The sequence below is a fragment of the Heliangelus exortis genome, chromosome 2 (assembly GCF_036169615.1).
Source record: "Heliangelus exortis chromosome 2, bHelExo1.hap1, whole genome shotgun sequence".
Taxonomy (NCBI): domain Eukaryota; kingdom Metazoa; phylum Chordata; class Aves; order Apodiformes; family Trochilidae; genus Heliangelus; species Heliangelus exortis.
This window is the reverse complement of record NC_092423.1, coordinates 64,524,717-64,549,811: the sequence shown is the minus strand read 5'-3', so window position 1 is coordinate 64,549,811 and position 25,095 is coordinate 64,524,717. Positions and strand designations below refer to the sequence as shown.

General features: G+C 40.5%; 1 protein-coding gene across 2 annotated transcripts; it reads left to right on the top strand.

The window, feature by feature from the left end:
* On the top strand, window positions 1–24,706 carry SYCP2L (synaptonemal complex protein 2 like). Of its 2 annotated transcripts, XM_071738681.1 has the most exons (29): window positions 1–176; window positions 1,408–1,432; window positions 2,434–2,519; window positions 2,633–2,721; window positions 2,821–2,855; window positions 3,579–3,721; window positions 4,210–4,262; window positions 4,572–4,617; window positions 5,371–5,463; window positions 5,545–5,605; window positions 5,972–6,120; window positions 6,942–7,002; window positions 9,182–9,303; window positions 11,339–11,406; window positions 12,465–12,513; window positions 13,626–13,681; window positions 14,302–14,359; window positions 14,903–15,059; window positions 16,045–16,094; window positions 17,199–17,292; window positions 17,696–17,787; window positions 17,947–18,010; window positions 19,657–19,782; window positions 20,544–20,668; window positions 21,345–21,439; window positions 22,873–22,972; window positions 23,046–23,104; window positions 23,528–23,597; window positions 24,377–24,706. In XM_071738681.1, exons 1-29 carry the CDS (start codon window positions 141–143, stop codon window positions 24,431–24,433), a joined length of 2,319 nt encoding a protein of 772 aa, XP_071594782.1. In that variant the 5' UTR covers window positions 1–140; the 3' UTR covers window positions 24,434–24,706. The 2 variants fall into 2 exon arrangements, 1 of the variants encoding a protein (XP_071594782.1); XR_011724745.1 differs by lacking the exons at window positions 1–176; window positions 1,408–1,432; window positions 2,434–2,519; ... (22 more) ...; window positions 23,528–23,597; window positions 24,377–24,706 and adding an exon at window positions 10,468–10,554 and having other exon boundaries at window positions 12,465–12,495.
* Window positions 24,707–25,095: the final 389 nt, after the last annotated feature.

Genomic DNA, 25,095 nt, shown 5'->3' with positions numbered 1-25,095 from the left:
TCCTGCAGATAGACAGCTTAAGGATTATTAACTCTTCTTCCCAGGTTTTAACTGATTCTTTTAACTTTTACCTGGTATTCTGGTTTGAAAGAGCAAGATCATTTGTAATCCTCATCGACCCAAATGAGGATAAATTTTTGATGTTTCTTCTTGAAGAATTCTTTGACTCTGCATTGGTATGTATGTTCATTAAAGGGGGCAAGAAAGGTTGCCTGTATTAGATAAGACAGCCACAGTTCATAAACAACTTTCTGTTAAAAAGTTAAGTAGCTCTGCAGACCTTTTGTCCTAGGACTAAACCTGGGTTGCAGCTCAGGTGATGGGAATGGGCAGTGCCCAGGAGCCTGGGCTGGGCTGGCATTAGGCTGAGATTTGCTACACCTGGGAAAAGCTGCACAGGGCTGTAGAGTTTTCTCATTATCTAACATGAAGTCAGGTGTGTGTTTTTGCAGTAAAAAGTACAAGAAGTACTGATGCATTTGGTGAAAAAAAGGTTTTGGGTTGAAGCCCTGGTTTAAAAACCCAAGTTGCTGCCACTGAGCTGCTCATTACGTGTAAATGTGTTTGCTGATGTGGTTGAGATGGCATTTCTATAATGCTTGAAACAGCTGATTTGCTTTTAAAGAATAATCTGAACTGCTCATGATTCTCATTTAGATTTCTATTTCAAATGTTTATAACTTTAAACATATTTGAGTGATTTAAATTTTCAGCAGAAACTATGCTTTAGCTTCTTTGTCCAAGCTGTTGCCACCATCTTATAGCTTACTGCAACTACGTCACTTTGTGCATCAGCAATTCTTTGAATACTTATGACTCTTTTTAGGACACCAAGAGTTATTTGAGCATAATCAAATTTTCTTCTTCTCTATTAACCACATTGAAATAATACCAAATACTATTAATCGTTTATTTGTAAAATTTCATGTGTCTTCCCCACCTATGTCTTTGATACGCTTTCACTGTGGAGGATGAAGTGTTGTGTTTTAGTAGTATTTTAATTTAATGGACACTTGAGCTATCATATATCTAGTATTGTAGTATGTAAATTTAAAGTGTTTTTTTACATGGGCACATATGTGGAATAAAAGTAACAAGGTGATGCCATGATGTGGGTTGTTTAGGGAACCTGAGGGCACTGCACTCCTGAGTGCTGCTGAAATCCCCAGGGGAAGTGGGTGCTGTGCTCCCTTTACCCTCCCTGAATAATGCCAGCCTGTATGATCAGGGTGGCCTTATGTGATCTACCTGTATCAGGTGGCACTGCTTTTCCTGATGTGGGTACAGTAATATTTTGTTAGCCCCTGCAAGGTGTGGCAGTGGGGGCATAAACACCTCAGCACTTTGAGTATTGCTGTTCTTGAGTTGTGGTATGTTAATGAAGGCTTCCTTTATTTTTTCCATCAGGTGATTTGCAAGTGTAGTAATGAAGGTCAGTATTGTTTTTCCTTCCATTCTTTCATATCCTAAATCTCTGTATTGGGAGCACATTTAATTTTGCTTGAACTGTATTCTCTTTCTCTCCTTCACTCCCTACCTCCTCTTCTTTGCAGTGTTTTTTAATCTTCCTATTAATTCCTCTGAAGTTAACTTTCATTATCATTTACATTGGAGTCCAAAACTTTTTACCGTTTCTCTTTGCTTGTATAGAACATTCTGGGGAAAAAAAAATCTAGCTGTGGTACCTTTTTTAAATGGTTATTATGAAGTATTTCATTTGTCCCAAGTGATGCTTCTGAATGGACTTGAGGCTAGACAGTGTGCTCTTGCACACCTATTCCTAGTGTCTCCTAGGTGTTATTCTCTTGCTGAAGGCAGCCACCTCCACAGAATAAGACAACTCCTGCAGCCATCCTAACTAGGTGGAGGGATGTATCTCATCTGTCTGTATCTCATTTGTCTCGGTGACAAGGTTTTTGTCTGTGGCTGCAGCTGGCTTGCCATTAGGGCAGTGGAGCAGCTGCTTTCAGAAAGAACAAATACCTGTGTGCCCAAGACAGCCAGGCTCAACAGTCATGTAGAAAGGAAGCATTACATTGTGAAATGGGTAAATCATATTCATCCTTGTAGCTCACTCTATTGGGAGAATAGCAGGGATGAGTGTGTCTTCTTGTTAATACTCTAGTGGTTTGCATTGTTGACTTTGTCAAAAGCTCTGTGTTACAGATTTATCTGATGCAGTTTAGTAACTAGCTTCTCCTTTCCCTACTTATTTAAGTAGTTAACCAGGTCTGCAGTTAAAATACCTGGACCTTTTTTACAGATAAGTTATCGGTTCCCTCTTCTGTCTAGGATTAAATATGTTTTGTTTTAAAATTAATTTGCAGCTGGGGTATTTTTGCTCCTTCAACACAATGAGCTGTAGTTGCTTCTCATCTTTTACATAGACACCAGCTCATTGCTAGCTGTGACCTTTCAAATTATTTTTTTTAGGGAAGAAAGAGCTGGTGAATTTTTTCTTACCTGAACTAGGGAATCTAGTGAGAGAAGAAAGTATTTGCTGTGCTCTGCGGCAGGAGGTAAGACTCCTTCTAGGAGAAGAAAATGAATGCACATACAAGTGTGTGTGAATAGATTAAAAATGTGAAAAATTCTTTCCCTTGTTCTGTCCCCTTCCTCTGTGGGGACAAAGGCTTTGAGGACTCTCAACTCTATACTTGGCAGCATCTCACGGGAGGAGAGAAAGAAATTCCCCCTGTCTGAGGAGATGTGCTCCCTTTCGTAAGTAGTTTTCCTTCCAGCTCCTGCAGCTAAACACCATCATCCCTGCAACAAGAGTTTATTATCTCCACCTTAATTCATTGCATTATGTTGTTTTAGGAATGACCTTGCAAAAACTATACTGGAGGCTGGTGGTAAGAAGTACTTAGTGGTTATTCTCATTGAGTGGGGGTTCACAGACTTTAATTCCTATGTTTATTCATTATAAATTAATTATAATTTAAATTGATTCCTTGTCAAGAATTGATTTTGGGAGAGGAAAATCAGATGGTAATTTAACAAAAATGAATAAAAAATTGTTAGATGCAACAATGTATTTAGTTCTTTGTGCTTAGTATTAGCTGTTTGTATTAACTAAAAACAAAAGGCACACTGACTTATTCAGAGAGGTAATTAGATCAGTTTTATGAATGTGTTTATGGAGTATGCTGGCTATTAGCCTTCAAAAAATAAATTTTTACTTTGCTGTACTCTGTTAATGAGGTTTATGGCCCCTAAGAGAAATCTTTTTTTGTTTTCTCCTAGCAATAATGCTTTCTAGGTCAGTACAATGGTAGGTGAAATGTAACTTAATCTTAGTTAGCAATCAGGCTTTTCATCCCCTTCCTGATCCCCAAGGACATCTCCCAGCACATGTGCCTGTGTCACAGCTGATGATGCTCCACACCTCAACCTCAATGAGCCAGGGGAGCTGAGGATGCTTGGAGCTATTGCTTGGCTCTTACCCTTTTTCTGTGTGAAACTGAAGCCAGCTGCTGAACAAGGCTGTGTTGTGTATAAGTGCAAGAGTAGCAATGCTGTAGCTGTCTGTTATCCTGGGGGGTGATATTTACCCTGTGCTTATGTTTACCATGTAGATTATGACCTTCAGGTTGCCCTTTCAGAAGCACTTTGTAGGTTAATGACAAAAAAATGGAGGGATGACCTTGTTCACCACTGGTTTGAAGATAACTATCTTGCTGAAGCTTTCAAAGAGATCAAGGACAGAGAATTTGAGACGGTGAGGGTCCTTATTTTGAAAACAACATACTTGACAAGTCTGTATAGGGGCAAGTTTTGGTTGAGTTCAGTAAGAATGTCCTTGTAAGAAGTTTCTACAAGAGTGATTTTATAAATACAGAACATTAGTTTTTTGTGGACCGTGTCTTTTTGTTTTGTGGTTTTGTTTGTTAGTCTGGTTTTCTGTTTGTTTGTTTTAAATCTGGCAGATATAAAATGACACATTGCTAAAATGTCTCTTCTTTCTAATTTAATTTACTCCTAAAGCATAAATAAGTAGATTTTTGTGGTTTATATTTGGAGGGTTGGGGGCTGTAACTTGGGTCCAACCATTTGTAGCAGCTTGAGTGCTTCTTCTCCAGTGGCCTTTGGCATCACACTGAGTAGTTAAAAGCTTATGACTGGTATAGATATTATACAGCTCTCTAGAGTAACTCTTTGTAAAGAAAACGCAGCCTGGTGTTTAATAAGATGTTATTTGTCTTGAAGGACTGCAGAAAATTTCTTAACCAGCTAAATGAAAGGCTTGGGAACAAAAGAAGGTAAGCTGTGAACAAACAGAATAAACGGGTGCTGTCATTCTTGCAGAGAGGAAAAACTAGTATTGTAAACTGGCTTGGGTTATATATTTAAAAAGGGTTTACATCACATGTGAAAAAGCAAGGTTTTTAAGATATTTATTCTAATGGAGGCTCTTTTGCAAGTAAAATTAATGAAGGCAATGCGTCACTACTAAAATACTGTGGAGTTTATTAAATTTTTTAACAATAAGATTAGTAAATAATCTTACTGATTTTTATCTTTCATGAAGTCACTGTTGAATGTGTCATGTGAGGTTGCTTCTCTTCCAGAGTCTATTCATTTCCTTGCATATCTGCTTTTGCTGACATGAATGAGGTAATAGTCTTTAATGCTGTGACACCCTCCCTACAGTGTTCTGCTATTAAATGTTACTTTGGGGTATAAGTTGTTGTTTTTTTTCCCCCTCACTGTTTTTCATTAAAAGCTAAATTTTCTGGAGTATATTGTAGTTGGTAGGTTTGCTTGTTTGTCACTTAGTGCCCAATTTGCTACTGCTGAGTTTGCTGTTATATCAGCCAAATGATAGAGGCAGTGCTTCTCTTCATGGTGATGACAGAGAGGGATCTCTAAAAGCAAACAGGAGGACAGGACACCTCTGATTCCTATGGCCAGAAAACAAGAATAACTGAATGCCCATGTAGGAGATGTCACGATGCAGTTACAAATCTTGCAGATTGATTTACAAGTCTTTAAGTAAATGTATTTATGGCACTGTCCCTGACAGCTGTATTGAATCAAAACCAAGTCAGTGGAAGGCAAGTCCACTGATTTTGCTGTTCTCAGTAACACAGAGAAGTTTCACAGACTCCTTCCTGCCCCAAACATGTGAGCATTTGTGTATTGCCTTTATCTTGGCTGAGGTAGAGCCACGTTTGACTTCGTGTGGGTATGGTTGGGTGAAAGGCTGGGAACTGGCAGGTTAATCCCAACTCTTTGTTCTGCAAGGTATGTGTGTGTGCACAGACATGTAGGACAACTTTTTTTAATTTCATCTTGTTAAAACTGAGAACGAGACAGTGGTTGTGGGGCCTTTCTGGGAAGGGCAAAGCTGCTCTTTTACTTCCTCAGGTGAAGAAGCCATCAGATGAGAAGCTGGAGAAGTTCTGGATTGACTTCAACTTTGGCAGCCAGAGTGTGACTTTCTATGTGGACAGTAATGAGGTAACAGCAAAGCCCCCTTTGTGTCCTTATCCTGAAGCAGCTGGGTCAGCCCTGCTCATCTGCTTGCTTTGGCTTCCAAAGGGTACTCTCTGGGACTCTGTGAGGCTGTCGAAAGAAGCAGTCAGCCATTACAACCTAAAGGGTAAGGATTTCCTACCAGAATTATTCTCTCCTTGTCTGTGGGTCCTCAAGGCACAGAGAGCCAACCTAAAAATCTCTCTATCACTGGAGAGAGCACCTGTGTCTTCCCCTCTCTCTGTCATATACTTTGGTACTCACCTTACACCAGCTCTGTGCTTGTTGGACCATCTGGGGGCCCATTTAGCAGGGCATAATTATTTAGATCAACAAGAAAGAAATGGGTAAGCAAAGTAGTTGGAAAGATGTAGAAAAGAAGACTTTTTTAAAAACCTCAAATGCTTATTCAAATGTGGTGATAGACTGGATGTCTCGCTCTAAAACAGATTTAACTGTTTTGGGTTCTGTTTTTTTTGTTTTTTTAATGCAGAGGTTGATGGAGAAAAGGTTGTTAAAATTTACATGAAGATTCCAATAACTCTTAACAAAATAGAAGCAACAAAAATCAAAATATCTTTCAGTGCTGAGTTTGAAATCTTGGGTATACTTAAGAAAGTTCTGGGTGATGAAAAAATGATGGTAAGCTCCTAGTGAGTTTTTCTTTTCTAAACTATATTTTACTTGATACACTTTGGCCAGTGTGGGTTTTTCTGGTGTGTTTTTTCCTTTTATTTCCCATATCTATTTTTTGTATATCTGTCTCCTCACTGAGGATTTTTGGCTCTCAGTATAGATGGTCTTAACTTTGGTCTGAATGAAAGATTAGAGACTGCAGGAAAGAAGTTTTAAGGGACTCAGATTCATGGTTTGGAAGCTAGAAGGCTAAACTGGTTTATGTGTTAAAATTACTTTTGCTGAGTTTCTGAATTAGAAAACTTGAAGTATAAACATGCTCTTACACAATCTCAAAGCATTACATTGCACGGGATGAGCAAATTGTAACATGAGAATCTGGAAAAGAGGAAAGGGATGCTGAAAAACAAGTATTTTCTAGAGTAAAAGTAGAAAACTTCTGAAACCTGGATTTTTATTATTTTTTTTAAACTAATATAAAATGTTTATTAAATGTTTAGCTAATGTAAAAACTTTACATTATGGGGATGTGTGGGTTGTTTTTTGGGGGGGGAAACTATAATATGTTTGATTTTTTTATACTTGTGATTAAATCAGATTTCAAGGCTTGCAGGAAACCTTATGTGGCAGTAAATAACCATAGCATAGTGACTGTCACTTATCCTTACAGGAGATGAGACTTTTCCAAAGTCAGCTCAACTAGAATCCAGTGATTTGTTGCTGGTGATTAACAACTGTTAGTTTTGTTATTAAATAGCTGACTTTACTAGATGAAGACTCTGCGTTTTGTAAGGTCACTTTCACGTGAGTTCAATTCACACTAACAGATAAATGTGGCTGAAGAGGAGTCTGTCCATAATGGGAAGGAAGCCACGCAGGATGAAACAGGTGATTTTTTTTTTTTAAAGATTTTTATTATATTTATCAAAGTTAGCTCATTGAGACTTTAAGTCAATATCTTCACTTGCAATCTGTAGCTTGCAGTTAACAATATTAAAAAAAAAAAAAAGCAAAAAGCAACTACTACCAAGCTCAATCTTCTACTGCTTGTATCTTGAACTTGTTAACTGATGTTTGTGGTGGATGCAGAGTCCCTCTGGCCCCGGGGGTGAGGGTGGACAGACCCCTGATGCACAGTGTGTGCTGAAGTGTTTCTCTAGTGCAGTGGGATACACACATCTATCCTCCCTTGCTTGCACCATGCATGGTTCCTGGTTTGGCTGTTCTGTGCAGGTGCCTGTGGGGCACCCACAGGAAGGAGAAGCATCTGTGTACCAGTGAAAACACAGGTAGTCTGATCAGGGCTTGCACCTTGGCACTTATTTTGCTCTTCTCTGAGCAGCATGTGGTGGGGCAGCCTTTACCAAGGCTTCTTTTTTTTGCTTCCAACAATATGATGTGATGGAGAATGATGTGCTCTGGTCCTGTTACAGCACCGGGCAGATGATGCAGTGCCAGAGGTGGGGGCTGTTGTGGAAGAGCATCTGGAGGAGCAGAAGGGCTCACCTGTAAATCCCAGTTTGTAGAGAGATGAGCAGCAGCACAGCTCCTCTCTGCAGCCATATGCAGAGGCATCATGGGCACTGCAATAACCAGCTTGTGCCCCAGGGCTGTCTCTGTGCTACAGAAATGTAGCTGTATGGTTCCTGACTGAACCTGGGATTGATATTATTTCCTTGTTCTTACCAGCCTACAGCCAATGATTTGTATGTATTTGAGTTGGGCACACTTAAATAGCTGTGAATGATGTCTCTTCCCATGCTGCCAGACCATCTACAAGATATTCCAGGATCATTGGGCTGTGTTTAATTTTGTTCCTAATATAGCAGAGGTTGAGGGAACACACGGCCTGAAGGACAGGTGTGATGCTTGAGTTCCTAACCCAAAGAAAAGCCCAGTACTTACCAAAGGAGGAGAGAAAGTATCTCCTTCCTTTCCCCTTACCCTACTCTGAAGTTCTTCATTTAATCACCACCAAGGTTGTGACCCATAGTTAGAGGAAAAGCTGCTTTCAGCACAAAGGAAAGACATGCATCATCAAAATTGGTCTTAAACAGGAAATGCTTCCTCACCTCAACTTCAGTGTCAAATTGTTTGGGAAGTAGGTTGGTTTTTGGGTTTTTTTTTTCCCTGGGTAGTAAATATGTCTCTTTGAAGGCTGGGATATGTCTATGCTACTAAATTTACTATACTTCATTTTTTAAAATGAATAAGTTTTGTGGGGGTTATTCCTTGGTGCAACTTCTTTAACAGATCTTTCCAGATCTTCTAAGATGATGAACTCACAGTTCTCTTTCCAATGCTACCACCCACCATCTCAGAAAGTGAATTATGAGTTTGAGCCCTTATCTTAAGTAGTGTTCTTTCTGTGACTATGTTAAAAGCAAATTTTTATTTCCTTCTTGGTGTGCATTTCAGATTCCTTCAGGCGAACATCTAGAAGAGCTGCATCCAGCTCTAGATGTCTGAGACAGAAACTTTTTCCCGTAGTCACTCTCATTTTCCTCCAGTTACAACCCCAAAAGTGCTAGAATGAAAGTCCTCCAGCCTCTGGAGGTGCAGGTGAGGGGGAGAGTGCCTTCACCACTGTCCCCTGTGAAGCACACAGAGGTACAAGGTGGGCAATTGCTACTTGAAGCAATTGGAGTACAAAGAACAGAAGGCAGCTCATCTGTAGCAAAACAACTTTTGCAGTCACTGGTAGAGATTCAGTGGAGGGAAACAAAGGTGGTGGAAGATCTTGCTGATCTGTTTCTTTAGTCAGACACGATGGGTTTTTCTGTGTCTTCCAGAGCTAAGTCAAGGCAGCAGTAATATAATAAATTTTCACTTATTCATACAAAAGGGGCTTAGAAAGGGGAGACTCAACATGCTGTTTGTTTAGTATTGCAGTTCTGCTCTAGGTAATTTGGATGCTTGGGTTTTTTCTGTTGTTTAAACAAGATCCTGCTATGTTGGTGCCTAGCAAGTTGTACTGCTATGCTTTTATGCCCCTGTGTAAGAATGGAAAGGAAAAGTGTGTGTTTGCTTACAGCAAGAACCTTCTAACCCCGTTGCTATTCTGCAGTGATACCGGAGTCCACCAGTTCACAGGGTAGCGGGAAAGATCCTTCAAACTTGGAAAACGTGGGTTCTCTATCAGATAACACAGCGTTGCAGCACAGCCAGCAGCCAACAGGCACTGTACCAGTAAGTGTTTGCTGAATGCTGAAACAGTCCTTGTTCCCCTCTTCCCCTTCATCCACTCTGCTTTTTTACAGGTGTGGTTAAAACCAGGTTTCAAAGAAAACTAGTTTGTACCCAGATCTGGCAATTTTCAAACTTCATCTTGTATCAATGAGAAGTTAGCCCAAATGCTTGTCTTCAAAGATATAATTCCTGCAAAACTGCCTTGTTAAGAAAATTTATTTCCCCTTATAAGTAAGGGGAGGGCTGGATGCTCTTAGTGAGCACCTCACAGCATCACTTATGTGCAACAAATGTTTTCACATGTGGCTAATAATTAACCTGTTAGGCAGCTGTTGCCACAGGCTGGAGCTGAAAATCTGTGTTCCTGAAAAATCCTTCATTTAATTATTGATAATTTGAATGCTCTATTCCTGATATCATGTCTCCAAGCAGAAAGCAGTTAGCTCTGATGACACCGTGCTTACAGTAAACCTGCAGGCTGATGTGGAAGATGCTAACCAAGGCCCAGGTCAGGCAATGTTCCCTTCAGTTTCTTGTCTTACCCAGTTAAGTGTCACCCAGGTGACATGGTGAAAGCTCTGCTTCAGTGGGCCTCACAGCAAAAGTGGGTAAAATGTTTAACAGTAGGTCCAGAGGATGAAGCTGTAGTTTCCTTGCCTCCTTCAGCAGAAAAGTCCAAAACTCCATCTCCAAGGATGAAAGCTAAGCCTAGGTGAGTGTCTTGCAAACAAAAAGTTGCAAGGTGAGTTTTTCATGGGTTTGGTTTTTGCTTTTTGCCCCCTTGGCATCTTCACACATGTGATTTTGAGGTTTATTCCATCAATTATTAAATGTAAAATAATTGAAAGGATTCTGTCTTGGCATGCTGGCTTGCAAGGCTGGTTGCCCCAAGCAGCATTCACCATTTATGTAACTATTTATAATGAGGACCATTAATTTTGTGAAATACCAAGTGAGCATGAATTCACCTTGGCATTAGTATACTTTTTTTTCAGAGCTTTGCAGGACAGCATTTCTTATAATTAATGAGTTGGACATTTGTAGAACTATTGGTTAGCTTTCTTCCCTAAATACCTTTTAAACCACTGCTTTGGTGCTAATTGGTGCAAGGTATTTGTTCTCTTAGTACTTCACAAACTGGCTCTCTGGGCTTTAAATAAAGTCACTCAGCACTGCTTTGCCCTCACATGTTGTCTTGTCCTCAGTGAGAAGTCCCTAGAAGAGGAACCCATGGAAGAGTTGACACCAAAGGTATGCTTGCCTTGTGGCCCACCTGACTGAGAGACACAAAATAGGGAAGAGATCTCTGGAGGAGCTGCTGAAGAACCCTAAGATGGACTGACCTGCTCTTCCCCTTGAGCTGTGTTCTGAGCCCATGTAGTGTCATACCTGCTGCAGTGTGACATTTAGCACTGAAAGTGAATTGGAGAAGTGACAGCTCCCAACCTCATTCTAGTGTGGGTAGCTCTCTCTCTGTTCTGGAAGAGAAGCTTGCAACATGGATAAATTAACAAGTAACTGAGAGTTAGCTGTAGTTGTTCTTCTTTTGACAACTTGAGCACTTGGACGTTTCTATTGATGTGTCCAGGAGTAAAAAAAAATAAGCTATGCACTACATGAGAGAAATTAATTTCCTGAAGTGATAATTGTAGTTTGCAATAGGTACTTAGTTTGTATAAGAAATAACATTTGAGACTTAATCTTGGGTTTACATATCCAGGTATTAATTTTAGATTTTTTTCAATTGTCTTAACTGACATTTCAAAGGCTTTGTAATACTTGCCCACTGCAAAATGATTTCAAAGCTTTTGAACTACTTTTTTTTTCCTCTATCCTTGCCCCTTTGGAGCCAAAGTTTCAGCTCTGGGAGTTCCCACACTTCCTTAAAGGGAAGAACTGCAGGAACAAGTTGCAGCTGGATGGGTGTTTCAGTAGGAGGAAAGAAGTTTCTTGTGTCTGCTTTTATCAGACTCTGGGATAAGAACATGACTTGGCATATCAGAATTCTAGATCCTGCAACTTTTCTTCTTTTCAGAAAGATGTTACCAGGGAAAGGAGAAACAGAAAAACAAGTTTGGCCAAGCAGGGGACTGAAGATAGCAGGTATGAGGCCCTTGCAGGTCGTGTGTGTCCCGGGTGATTTTAGCCCACTTCTGGCACTAAGGGGTGTGGGAGTGCCCACGGCGTGGGCTCTTCGAAGAGAAAAGGCAGCAAAACAAGCTGTGCAAAGGAGGCTTTCGCAAGCAAAAGGAGGCTGTGAAGGGTCATAATTTGTCTCTGTGGGTCCCCAGAGCGATAAAGATGTCAGGGAGCTAATAGAAGTTGGGTGTTTCAAGATGAAACGCCTCGATGCAGCAAATTCCTGGGGTAAAAAAAGAAGAGCTGTAAACTGTTCCATCTGTTTGAGGTAGAAAAAGAGGTTTTTGGTTCGGTCATTCTGCTCCCTCTAGTGTTGCATCTGAAAATGAGCATCTCTTTTACTTCAAGAGGCTTTAGCTCTGTTCTTTGGTCTTCCTGTTCTTTCACTACTAAGGAAAGGAGGGTATATTGTATGTTGGGCAGTATTATAGGATTAAAAAAAAATAGTTATTATTTGGAGAAAGAAATAAAGACTACAGCTAATTTTAAATGTTGAAAGACACGCAAACAAAATCTAGATGCACACAGAGAAGTGATTAGAGAACAAATATTAAATGTCAGTTTTCAAAAGGGGAAACTAAATGGACTTTTTCTTTTGAATGTCTCTGAAATTGTTTTCATTCACTTTCTTCCTACTACATACTACGACTGGTGAAATCAGAATGAAATGTCCACAACAAAAACAGGGATAGGTCAACTTGAATCGTCTGAATATTTATCTCAAAATTAAAATTTACAATTGAAAGAGTTAAAAAAAAAGACAGACAACCATAGAGACTACGAAGGAAAGGACTTGTGGTGTTTTCTGGTGGTTTTTTGTTTGTTTGTTTGTTTGTTTTTTAGCATAGGAACAAGCAAACATGATATATAAGTGTGTTTATAGTGTTTAGTGTATAACAGAGTTTATAGGGCAGGGAGTTGAGAACCAGCACATTACCCCTCACTCCCCCCATACTTAATGATGTTCTATAGGGCAGCTCTTCACAGTCCCAAGTTACTGCCATATATGTATCTTCTTGCAGGAAGGAAATTTATGATTTTGAAAACTCGGACTCTGCAAGTCATGAAAAGGTAAAGTTGAGACAGAAGTTGTTAGGAGCTGCTCTAATGTCACCAAAACAGCATGAAAAATAGCAAAACAAACCAATTGGAATCTGAGGTTCTGGAATTCCTGTATGATGCTGCACATAAGTATTTTTGGGGATGGAGAGAATGCTCATCACTTTTTGATCTTATGGTGGGTGCTGTGTCAAAATCAACAGCAATAGGAATTGGAGTGAGACTATGGGATATCTTTCTGAGTGAAGGCCAATCTCTGTTTGCATTTTACTGAATATTGAAAGCAGATTGCTGAGCATCCTTTGCTTTGTGCTCCTAGGCTAGAATCAGAAGATACTGAAATCCATTTTAAGCCACATTTGGCACAGTGAGGATCCCTGGCTAAAGCCAGTGATTGCAAAACTTTTGTTGGAAATTAAGGTTGACTTATATTTGCAGACTGTTAGGAGAAAAATAAAAAACCAAACAAAACCCCAAAATTAAACCCAAAACCAACTAAACAAAAAAGGATTGTTCTGCTTTGAAACTTTGACCAGTGCATGTTTTCCCAGGAGGATGAAAACTTGCTCGTGATGGTGTCTGTCAAGGTGGCTCCATCATACTAAACCTTTGGTTTTCAGTATCTTCCGTGGTGCAGGTGCTCTCACTGCTGCCTGTTAATTGAGAGACGATGGATGCTTACTGGGACACCCCAAATTTCTGTTTAAACGGGATGCTTGCTATTGCCACTGGGTGTCAGCATAAACGCTGCTTCGTGGTACCCTGTCCTGTCCCAAGGCTGTCCTGCATTTACATCACAATGCTACTGGTGGTGATAGTGCTTAAAATGGCACTTTTTCATAAAGTAAGGAAAAGACAAAGTAAATCCATTTAATAAAATAAATGTTTGACTCTTATATATAAGATATCTTATATATATGCATATATATATAAGATATCATATATATATATATGATACTGTTTCAACTAACAAATCCCACTCTGTTAAAAAAGTTAAATTTCCATGCTGGACCCATAGGCTGTTCATTCTATAGCTCCTTTGAGTCTTGATACATTTTAATTTTGTAAATTTTATAAATTCTAGAGTCTTTGAACTTTAAGACAAATACATCCTTCTGTTTTAGGTTGCAGAAGCTAAAGGAAAGATTCTTGGCCAGAAGTTTTCTTCACAAAGTGAGAGGTACATGATTATACATGCACTATTTATGAATCTTTTGCTCTGTGAAAGCAGAGTTCTCACTGTCATAAGTAAAGCTGTTTTAAGTTGGGATCAAAAAGGCTGTATGATGTTTCTAATAAAATAGTTCCTTGGTTAGCTGCTAGAGTATCTGTGGATATTATCAGTACTAGTATTTAAAGAGTAATAGAGAGTATAAAAGTTACTAGAGAGAACAATGACTGCTAACCAGTTTGAAAATAACAAGACTAACCCATAAACATCCCCCTTCCATTCTCATATGCCTAAATTCCTGACTGAATTTTTAAAAAATGTTTAATACCTCCACCTTTCCTTGGAAACCTCCAGTTACAGGGAGCTGCCAGGGACATGCCACCTTTTAAGTATGTAACCTAATTTTTCTTTTAGAAGGTGCCAAATTTCCTCTCTCCCCATTTGTGACTTTCAGAAGCCAACCAAAGAAGAAAAATGTGGCTAATGATCTTGCATTAGTAATTTGGTGGCCATGCTGTTCTGTTAAGGAGCTCTGTCACTGCTATTTGGTTGTGTCCCTTCCGTGCTGCTGCGATGTGCTGTCACAGCATCTGCTGGACTAACTCAGGTCTTTGTGGGTTACTTGACAGGAATTATGAAATGGGAAACAAGAATGAGGAATCAAACAAGCTGGAGAGAAAGCGGCGGGTAGGTTGTGTGCGATTCGATTGCTGTGTGTATCCACCTGCATGAATAGGTTGCACCCTGAAATGGGCTTAAGTTTAAGGCTTATCCAGAATGGAGGTGAAAGATTATGAGCCTGGGAGCCTCAAAATGGTCCAGTTGTTGCTACAGAGAGCAGTACTCAGGGTGCACCTGGACTGCCAGACCAGTGAGTGAATATCTGCTCATTTTTTCTTGCTGTGCTCTTGGGTGCAACTGGAGCATGCCCCGACTTTCTGTCTTGTGAGAGTTCTTTTTGTCTGGGTGCAGGGGGATATGGGAATGGAGGATGCTGTAACCCTCATGTTTGCCAAAGGCAAGTATTTGCCTCTTGATGGTTTTATACTGCTGGTTTGGCTTAACTATTTGCTATTTTGGTAGATTTCTCAGTTTAAATATTTCAGGTATTGTGCTGTGGGAAGGTAGAAATGGAATAGTTTGGTAGTAAATGAAGGGGAATGGTTGGGAGACTTCTGGGTGGACAGAGGGAGCTGACTGAGCACTACTCACTCTAAACAGTGCTTTTAGTCCAGTTACAGGAAACACATCTTCTCTGAAAGCAACAATGAAAATACAAGTACTGGTCAGAGTGAAAAAAGCTGGATCCTTGACTCTCAGAAACGGTCGTTGCCAAAATCTGTTGACTACACTCGAAAAAGGCCAAGGGTGAGAAGTAAATTAAAAGGTAAGCTTGGTCCCCTGTTGACTTTCATCTTTGTGTGATGTACTGTACTGTAAATAAGGAGATGGCTGATGATGGTTTGAGAAGGAAGATTTGGCCAAGTCCTAAACTGAGTAGGAGGGAGCAGGCTCGAGGCAGGCAATGTGAGGTGCCCTGTGGAGGAGCTCTGTTGTGCACCCTTGTGCTCAAAGAACTGGGCTTCCTTCCCTTCAGTGAACATACTTGGGTTCAAGCTTCCAGGTGGAAATTTAGTATCTAAGTGTCAGTGTGGGTAAAACTATCTGTCATGGGACTGAAGGATGCTCTAGAAAGCAGGAAGAGGAGCTTTCATACCTCCTCCTTACAACTTTCTACTCCTCATTTCTCCAGAAACACAAATCACATGGTGGGTTAAACTTGAAAGGCTGCACAGTTTGCAGACTGTAGTATCCTGCTCCTCTAGTTGTACACTGACAAGCCACTTGTCCTCAGTTTTGATTTACAAAATCAGGTATGATGATCTCTGCTAGCAAATTCTGCTAAGGTCTGGCCAACAGCAAGTGTCCCCTATGGCTGCCCTCCATGGCTCTGTCAGCTGCTGGGGCCTCTAAATTCAAACCAAATTGCCCTGAATTAGTTGGAATGTCTCTGTCCCTCTCATGCAGGATGAGCCTTGCTCAGGTAGATGCTGGTTTCTGTGGAAACGAAAAAGCAGAAGAAGGTTGAGGGATAAAATATGCTTTATACTGTATTTCAAAGGGATGGTGCCATCCCACATGCCTTGCTGGGGCTTGGGGACCATAAGACAAACTGCTGAGCCTGCCGCTTTTTTAAAAAAGCTTTTTTTAAAAAGGGGTTTTGAAACTTAACACAAGTGTTATGAAGTTTTCTCCTGTAAATGTCTAGAAAACCAAACTCAGAAGGGGGTTGTTTAATTGCAAAGCAAGCTTCAGCTGGGTAAGGCACACAGTTAAGTTGTCAGTAACAATGTAAGCTTTTCTCCTTCTAGTGCTCCCAGTGTCTTCTGCAAGTAGTGGCAGTGACTACAAGACAAAGAAGGTAAGGATGTGACGTGCTTAAGTGCTTCAGGTTTCAAAGCATTATGTCTGCAAAAGGTATACAAATGAGTGGGATTTAAATAAACTGGGGGTGTTGCTCTTCTCAGATGTTCCAATGGATAAGTTATTATACAAAGTATCGTTGAGACTGTGTTGATCTGCTAGCGTCTGGGGAAAGAAGGAAGTCTTAAGAAGCCATGTGAAACTTCATAGAAAAAAAGTGTGAAACCAAAGCAAGTTGTTCTAAAACTATAATGTTAACCTGTGAAATGGAAAACTGGGTAAGAATTGGCATGCTTGGTGTGATACCTGCCTTGGCTGACATGGGCGTCACTCCAGCAGGAGGGAATTTGGCTCTAAGGTCATGTCAAGAGCTAGAGCTGGTTATCCAAACACATACAGAAATCCCAGTTTGGTTCTACCAGGTTGTCCCCCTGTTCTGTCCTCTGCCTTGTCCTGTCAGCTGGTGTGTTGGGAAGCTCTCAGTCCCCCTTTGTATTTTGCTGGCAATTTTCAGGGCTTTCATTCCAAGTGCTATGCTCACTCTGAGTCCTGTTTCGTATCCTGTCCTTCACTTTCAGCTGTAGCTGTGGGAAACCTGTGTATTACACTAATGGGGGAATTACAGGACCAGACATAGATCAACTGAAGCAAAATACAACTCAGCAATGCCAGATTTTTACAGTGCCCAGTTGCAAAGTGGCATGTATGAAATCTTCTGGGAGGATACATACGTACAGAAAGTTTTTCCCTAAACTCTCCAGAACTGGAAATTGCATTAAAAACTTTAGGTTTCTCCTGGAAGCATTTCTTTTTTTCTTGACTAAAATGCTTTGACTCTGCTTATAAAAATCTTCATCCACTATGCAACTCTAATAGAGGGAGAACTTAAGAATGCATTGACTTTCCCCTTCAGTGTTGGACAGAGCTCTCAGTATATTAGGTATATTTCAATTATGAGTCTACTTTTAGTGTATTTAAAAAACAAATGAACAAAACCATGCCCCCAAGGGCCCCCAAAAACAACTGAAAAATGAGCCAAATCTCTATTTCTGTAGTAATGTTTCAATAAAACACAGAGTTAGACTTGGTTTTGTTTCAGCAGCGATCATCAAGGCGAAGTGCTCCAAAGGAGATGCTAAGGAAAAAAAACTTATCAAATTCCAAGGGGGATGATATACCTACAGTGGATCTATCTGGTATTTCTTTTTCAATCTTCTTCAGTGCATTAGAAAAATTATTTTGATGCTTGTGCGTGTGTGCTTTTTGTGTGTGTGATTTTGGATTTGTTTTTTTCCTTTTTTTTTTTCCCCCCCTTCACATTTCTTCATAAGCTTTCAGCCTTTTGATATGTCTTGTGATGTCTGCTAGGGCTGTTGTTTATTGATAAAATCTCTTGAGCAGGGAAAACATTAGCTGGGACTAATGAGAAGTGAAGGAATGAACTTAATTGGCAGACAAAAATAAACCAGGCTTGGGACTGTGAAGAGATAAAGAGGGCGGTGGTTTGTTTTTTTCTGCACGTATCATTAAGCTGAGGTTTCTAGTAGATACAGGATTAAACCTCTATGGCCTGTGCTGTTTGGCTGATCTCTTGTACAGATGAAACACCCTCAGAGGAACTGGAAAGGGATCCACTGTTACTCAATGCATCTGAAAAGGGCAATTCTGGTGAAGAGGAGAAGGCCACACAGGTGCAGTGTGCAGGACTTGAGCTCCTAATCAGCTGTCAGGCTACTTGCCTAAAATCAGAGCACTGAGTCACTTTGTTCCCTATGAGTAGTCAAGCCCCTGACAGCTTGTCTGCAATGCAGGGTGGGTACCTTCTTACTGTGTTTTCCTTCTCTCCTTAGAAGTTTCATGAGGCACCTGGAAAATTGGCAAGAGAAGAAGAAAGTTTTAAGAGGAAGGACTCAGGTTTGTTAGTCTCAATAACATGGAAGGGCTGTTTAAAAAGTAGGAAGGGAATTGTCATTTTTCCTTGAAAGACAAGTAGGCACTGAGATTTTTTGATATTTGAGAGATGTTTCTCATAAGAAGCATCTTCCATTTCTGTTTTGTACATTGTGACAGGCTATGGCAAGATGCTTTTCATAGGTGTTCCTGCATTAATCTCTAGCTTTTAAATCCTATCTTTGGTAGCTACTAGGGCAACTACTAGTGTAGCTATTAAGAGCTGGAAATTTACAAAACCAGTGATCCAAGATCAAATATATGAACTAAATATGTAGAAGACGCCCAAAAACTGTAGTTACTTGAAAGTGCAGTACAACTTCATTTAAAAAAACCCAAAACAACACACAAAAGAAACCCCAAACAAAAAAACATCTCTGGAAGTTGTTGACTTTGTCTAAGATGTAGCTCACCACTATAAGCATTTGGTAAATGATTACTTGAATTAGTGCTGCAGCTTTTTTTTAGGTAAGTGGCATTTAAGGACCTTTAATGAAACAGAACTTGCACAAACTAATTCAAAACTGCAGCACAGTCTTAGTGATTGGAAAGAACTGAACTTCAAGAAGATCAGACAGCAGTATTCCAGATGCTGATGTAGTTCTGAGAGAGACAGTCTTAAAAGTTCTTGCTGTGGCTATGAACTGAGTCTCCGAATCTTTTTGTCTTGGACAAAAGTGTTTCCTTTCTTGTTATCTGGCTGTTTTCATGTTCCCAGTATCTCTTACCTGTCCAGCGTTTGCAAAATATACTTTGCACCAACACATCTGCTTAATTTTGGGGGAAGATAAGTACTGGGGACTTCACCCCTGTTTCCTATACAGTTGAAGAGGAGTTGGTAGCATGCGAAGGCAGAAGTAGGATTATGTTTAGAAATTTCAGGTGTTTGAGCTCTTGCTCTGTGAACCCCAAATCTACTTCAGTGTGCTCCTTGTGGTCCCTCTTGTCCCTGGGCTTCACCACCTTCCTGCCTTATGGAGACTCCAGAGAAGTGGTTGATCAAACAAAACTCACTGAGCCCCAAAAAGTGAACAGTAAGACAAAGGGATGATTTTTACCAGTTTTCCTTAGAATATGGGCTGCAGCCTCCCTCACTGTGTTCCTGAAGGTCTTTCTGGATTAAAGGTAATTGTTTGGCAACTTCAGTGAGGCTGTGCAAAATAAGGCTGTTATGGGTGTGCAGAGCTTTCCTCTCTCCTCTGTATTTATACAATTTTATTTTTCTCATCAGCAGCTGAAATTAGCTCATGAGCATAACCAGATGGGAAGCTCTGTCTGCAGAAGAGAAGAGGAAGAAGCTGGGCAAGAGTGCTCTTTCTGGTTAGAATAGTGGGGAAGAAAGGAAGGTCTCCATATTAAATATACATAAATCTTCCCAGCTATCTGCATAGCACAAGGCAGTCTAATTGGACATTTTTGCAAGGGAAGAGACTTTCTGGTGAAGTCTTATTCTGTCATGCAAATCTGATGCCAGACCCTAAAATGAAGTTACCAGCTTTAAGGCAGGAGTGGTAATTCCAGTGGGTTTTTTCACTTGAGTAGCTGGTGAGTATTGCTGTGTACGAAATGTGAAAGAAATGTCTGTTCTGAAACATCTGTTCTCTTTCTAGATATATTAAGTGGCACTGTCATAAAAAAACCTAAATTTTCCACTTTGGAAACAATTAATTTGTCTCCCGTCTATAAACCAAGGAGAGTTTTTGATTCAGTAGAGAAGGAAGAGAAGACCCGAACAGGTAAAGTCAGTTTGGCAATTTAGGTGAAGTGTTTGTGTTTTCAGCATTTTTTCTTTTGATGGTAGAAGTCATTGTCACATGAAAGCTTGGAGAGATATCTATAAAGAGGATATCTTCTACAAAAGCCAAAATATAGCAGAAAGCATGTATTGTGGCACTGTTGTTGGATACCACATATGTAGAGGTGTGAATAAGGAAATTTGTGTTACCTGACCACAATTCACTTGGGAAGCTGCTCAGTGATGCCAGTACTTTGTAGTCGTTTTGGCTAATGATTGTCCAGAGCTATTAAAAGTAACCTCAAACTCAAAAAAAACCAATCAACCAAAAAAATGAAACAAAAAAGAACCCACACAAACCAAAAAAACCCTCACAAACCAACAAACTGGGAAAAGCATTCAGATAAATGGACAAAGCAACTGCAAAATCCTGCTCTAGGTTTTACTTGCAATGACTAAGTAGAAGACAGGTACAGAGTGGCCTGAATTTTTTTTCCCTTGTGCTGCTCTTTTATCTCATTATCTGTAAATATATTGCTTGTTTTGTTTGCTAAGTATTGTCCCGTGATGCTTTCTAACAAGTTTTTCTCAATGATTTTTGGGGCAGTTTCCCTCCTGCTTGCTCTAGAAGAGCAAGATTCAAATCCAGCTTTCTGGAACATATTGCTGTTCACATGAATGAGGAACCCTTCAGTAGCCCTGGGGTTTATATTCCATAAGCCCTCCAGCATTATACTAACCAGGGCATGTGCTTTCTCCTAGGTCAGGAACTGGAATATGGTATGGATGACAATTTTTTTCCCAATATGATACATGAAGACTTTGGTGATTCAGGGGTGGTTACTGCATTTGAAAGCTTTGTCAGCCAACTAAAGAAATTGTTCTGGGTAATGTGCACTCTCTTAATATGTGTGCCATGTGGTGTTTTCTCATAGTAAATTAAATTCTCTTTTTACCATCAGGGAAGGTGGGAGTAAACATCCCATCTATATCGTGGAGCCTAAGATTATATTTTTACTGGATCAGCACAGCACTCTGTATTGTGCAACCATGATTATTTTTTTAAAGTTGGTGTTAGGTACTCACGCAAGATTTTTAGCAGTAGTCCTTGAGTCAAGGCTGGAGGTGGTTGCATTACAGATCAGTTATGATTAAAATGTACACAATTTGCATTAATGCCTGTCTGAAGTGGTGCTAACAAAGGCCTGGTTTTGTAGAATTAAGGATGCTGGAGTATAAATGAAGTTCACTCCTTTGCTGGCTGGGTAACATAACCTTAACCTGAAGTCACGTGGGTTACATAGAAATGTGTTGGTGTAAGTAGTGTAGCTGAACAAAATCAATTCATATTTGCAGTACCCTGCAATTGTTATCTCACTTTAGTTTAAATCTCACTTTTAGTTTAAACTTTAGTTTAAACCATCACTTAAGATGGCTTCCACTAAGCTGAAGTGTAGCCTGGGGAGGGATATGCATTCTAGGGAAACTACACTGGTGACAAATCAGACTTACAGGTTTTGGTTTGGTCCACTGCCCATCCCTAATTGAGCATCCTGTGGTTAGTCCCGGTACAAAAAGATGGAGAGCAGCACACAGAACACCCTGAGGACTTCAGAGAAGAATGTGTCTGCCCTGCTGAACCAGATACATGAGTGCAGGTAAGCTGTCTGCTGCTGGCTGAAAACAGCTTTGTATAAAGTTTGATAAGTAAAGAAATACCTCTTTGTAAGTGAACCTGCTGGTAAGCTACTGCTCTCATTATGGATTGTAAAGCAAAGAAGCTGGTGTGTATGTGTCCTTTCCTTTTCTGTAAGAAGAGTTTCAGAAGCACACGCACATGATTTATTCTGCTTTTCCTGTAAGGGAAGAGTGGATGAATTTCATGTAAAGCGAACTTGAGATAAGAGCAACTCAGTCCTTAAACTGTCTTCTGATTGTCATCGGTGCTCACTGATTTATTCAAAACCCCTCTTGTTACACTTAGTAGCTTCTGCTCCTACGGTTTGTAAGAGAGAAGCCAGACTCTGGTTTACTTAAATCAATTTCTAGCAGACCCCTTCTTCCCAATTTCTGTAGATTATTTTCACGTGCATGAAAACTATGCCAGCGAGTGGAATTTACAGGTACTTGCCAGACAGGGCTTTAAGCAAGTTATTTTGCTTTGTGGGCTGTCAAATTTCTCAGGAGCTAAATTAAAACCAGAACAAAGCAACACAATTGTAATAGTTATGGGTTTGTTATGAGCAAAATAAAAGAACAGCCTGAAATATGAGTAAGTCTATCAGGCATCCCTTATCTATTACATGTCCAGGTTGCATGTATTAGATCAAACATGGTATGAAATAAGTCTTTGTGCAAAATCTGTGGTATCAATAGAATCTCTATGAACAGAATTTGCTCACTGTTACGGTACATTAAGAAGTTTATGTTCCAACCACAAAACCAGGGAATGTTTTGGTGTGGAAGATAAGAGGCGATGGCCATGAGCTGCTGTCACGCTTTGATGTTCTTAACTAAGGAAACTGGAGCCAACTAAAGCTGCAGGGTTGTCAGAAGCAGCTGTGCCAAATCTGTCCTACCCCAGAAAACTGGTTTCTACAGGCATCATGGAATGATGGCTTGGCATCCTGCTGCCAGGGAAAGGGTGGCAAATTCAAGCCACTAAGGGTGTTGCTGGTTAAGGTTTAGAAATCATTGCTAGCCTGTGGCAACACCATTTGTACATATCATGCCCATGGTAGGAAAGCCCATCAGACATCGTTTGTGCCAAAGTAGTGTCCAAAGCTTAAGAAATCTCTGCTGAAATCCTGGAGACTGGGAGAGTATTCAGGACTAATATTCCACTGGGAACCCTGTCTTGTGCCTCCATTACTGGCTGTTACTTAGGACTGTTTGGTTAAACTCATCTTCAGTTTGACCTTGTCCAGCTATTCACATCCTCTGTGACATATCTGAGAACAAAACTGCCCCATGCAGTTTGCCAAGGATTTTTGCTTCTGCCTGAAGGCAGGTTTGGTGCTGAAGGGGTTGTCATCTGCCTTGTGCTACTGCCCATCTGAGAGTCAGACTTGTTCCTGTTCTCCATCACCAGGCTGAGTAAATTGGAGACCTTCCACAAGATTGTTGTTGAAGAGCTTGCCAGCCTTGAGAAGGAAACTCAGGTCTTGGCCAACATGGAGAAGGATGCCGTGGTGCGTATGACTTCTTAAGTCCAGCCATGTGCCCTGCCCAAGTAATGAGGGTTTTATTTGGGGCTCTTTTTAGGAATTCTGGAACACACAGTTGCTCAAACTGAGTTCTTTCTGCAACCAGCAGAAGCAAAGGTAGGTTTCTGTCAGCTGTCCTGTGTGCTCATAATTCTTTTAATGGTCAAAGAAGGGCAGGGGTTAGGCTGATGGTATACAGGAAAGTATTCTGAAGCTGTATTGTCTCCATTTGGTGTCTGTGATGGAGTCTTGTGAGGGTTTTGATTTGGAACTAGGGCACAATAAGGGACTCTCTATATAGGAAGGTGTGCAGGACTGGCATATAACTGAAGGGACTTGCATCAGAATCTGGTCATGTCTGTATCTACAGGTCAGGGGGGTGGGAGGAGGTGATACCTTCCTGTATAAAAGATACTGTTGGTACAAACACTGTGCAAAAAGCTGCAAAAGGGGGAGTCCTGGGGTTCTTTTTGATTGTTAAATGCATCTCTTCAAGCTAACACTTCACAGACAAACAAGCTAAGCTCACTTTTCTTCCAGAATTCAGTCTGTTGACTCGGCCCTTGGTGAAACAGCAAAGAATTTTGTCAGTACTATCCAGGATACAACGGTAGGTACAGGACATGAGCAGCTCTGTATGGGCCCTGGTGGGCTCTGAGCTGTGGCCTGGCTCATAAATGTTGGAAGTGAAAAGATGAAACTGAAGTCCTGGCAGGGAAAACTTGTGGTTAGGTGACTGGTGGGGCTTGTTCTTCATGGATCCCGAAGTCCCAGTTCATGGAAATCATTGAGAAAGTAATGTTGGTCCTGCTAGGTCCTAGGGAAAATAATCAAAAAGCCCTTGCCTGAGGGAGAAGGTAAGGACAAGCACCATTAGGTAGTAATATTTCTCCTGGGTTCATATCTCAGGTATTGCTTCATCCAGAAGCTCATTTCTGTACAGTTAATGGCCATTAATGCAGTTCTCTTGTCCCTTTATCTCACTTTGTCCTCAGAGTTTTGACATCCTGTGGCTAGGAGTTCTGCAGCATAGCACCACCTTGCATGCTTTCTCTCATCTGTTTTTTTGAGTCTGGCAAGAGCTAGCCTTGATGCCTTTCTTTGGGAGCAGGAAGTTGCCCTGCTGAGGGACACACGGGCCTTTCCTTTTCCAAAATGCTCCTGATGAAGGACACCATGGAAGAGGGTCAGGGCTGAGGCACAGGGGCAGGTGCATCACGGGAGCTGCTCATCCTGCAGCACCTTGTGATGGGGGGGATCTTGGAAATAAAAAGCTGAGTCTAAATGTACTTCTAGGATCTCTGTAGTTTTTCTTATGTAATGTAACATAAACACTTTTATAAGTTTCTGAAATGTTTATCGTCTTTTTTTTTTTTTCCTTCTCTGCAGTATGAACACCCAATGAAGGCAGTAGAAAACAACGTGTTTGTTGTCCCTTCTGACTAGCAAACACCTGAAGTCATCAGAGCTCTTAACATTTGAGTACCTTATGCAACATGGAGATGGTGGTAGTGTGAAGGATGTTAATCTGTTTTAAATGGAAAGGAAAAAAAAAAAAGGAAAATAATGTAGATATTGAGGGGGTTTTTTTCTTAAAAAACCATGCACTGAGTCATCCAGTTTCAACCCTTGTGTTGATAACATCAAGTTTTTCTGCAAAATTAAACATCAAAAAAACATAAAATGTTCTAGATATAACGATTTAGCCATCTAACTGATTCAGATGCTAGCTTTCTTTGAGTATTCTGCTGATACATTTGCCAAATGTAAAAGCATTTAATGAGTGATCCTAAGTAAAATGTTGCTTGCACAGGAAAATGGTCTCATTTCTTCTGAACTGATGCACTCTGCATGCCTGGGAAGGCACTCTGGAACCATGTATGCCCTGTATATAGTGTGTGCTAGGGGCAGCCTTTCTTCTGTGCCTGCAGCAGTGTGGGAAACTGCTGGACTGAAGCCACAGCCACACAATTCTGGATTTCAGAGCTGAAAGCACATGGGGATCTACTGCATATTCACCAGTTGCCTGATGGTGGCGAACTGGAGACTGTGGAGGGCAAGAAACTGAGTAATGCAGAGAAACATGATGAGGGAAACTGGAGAAATTA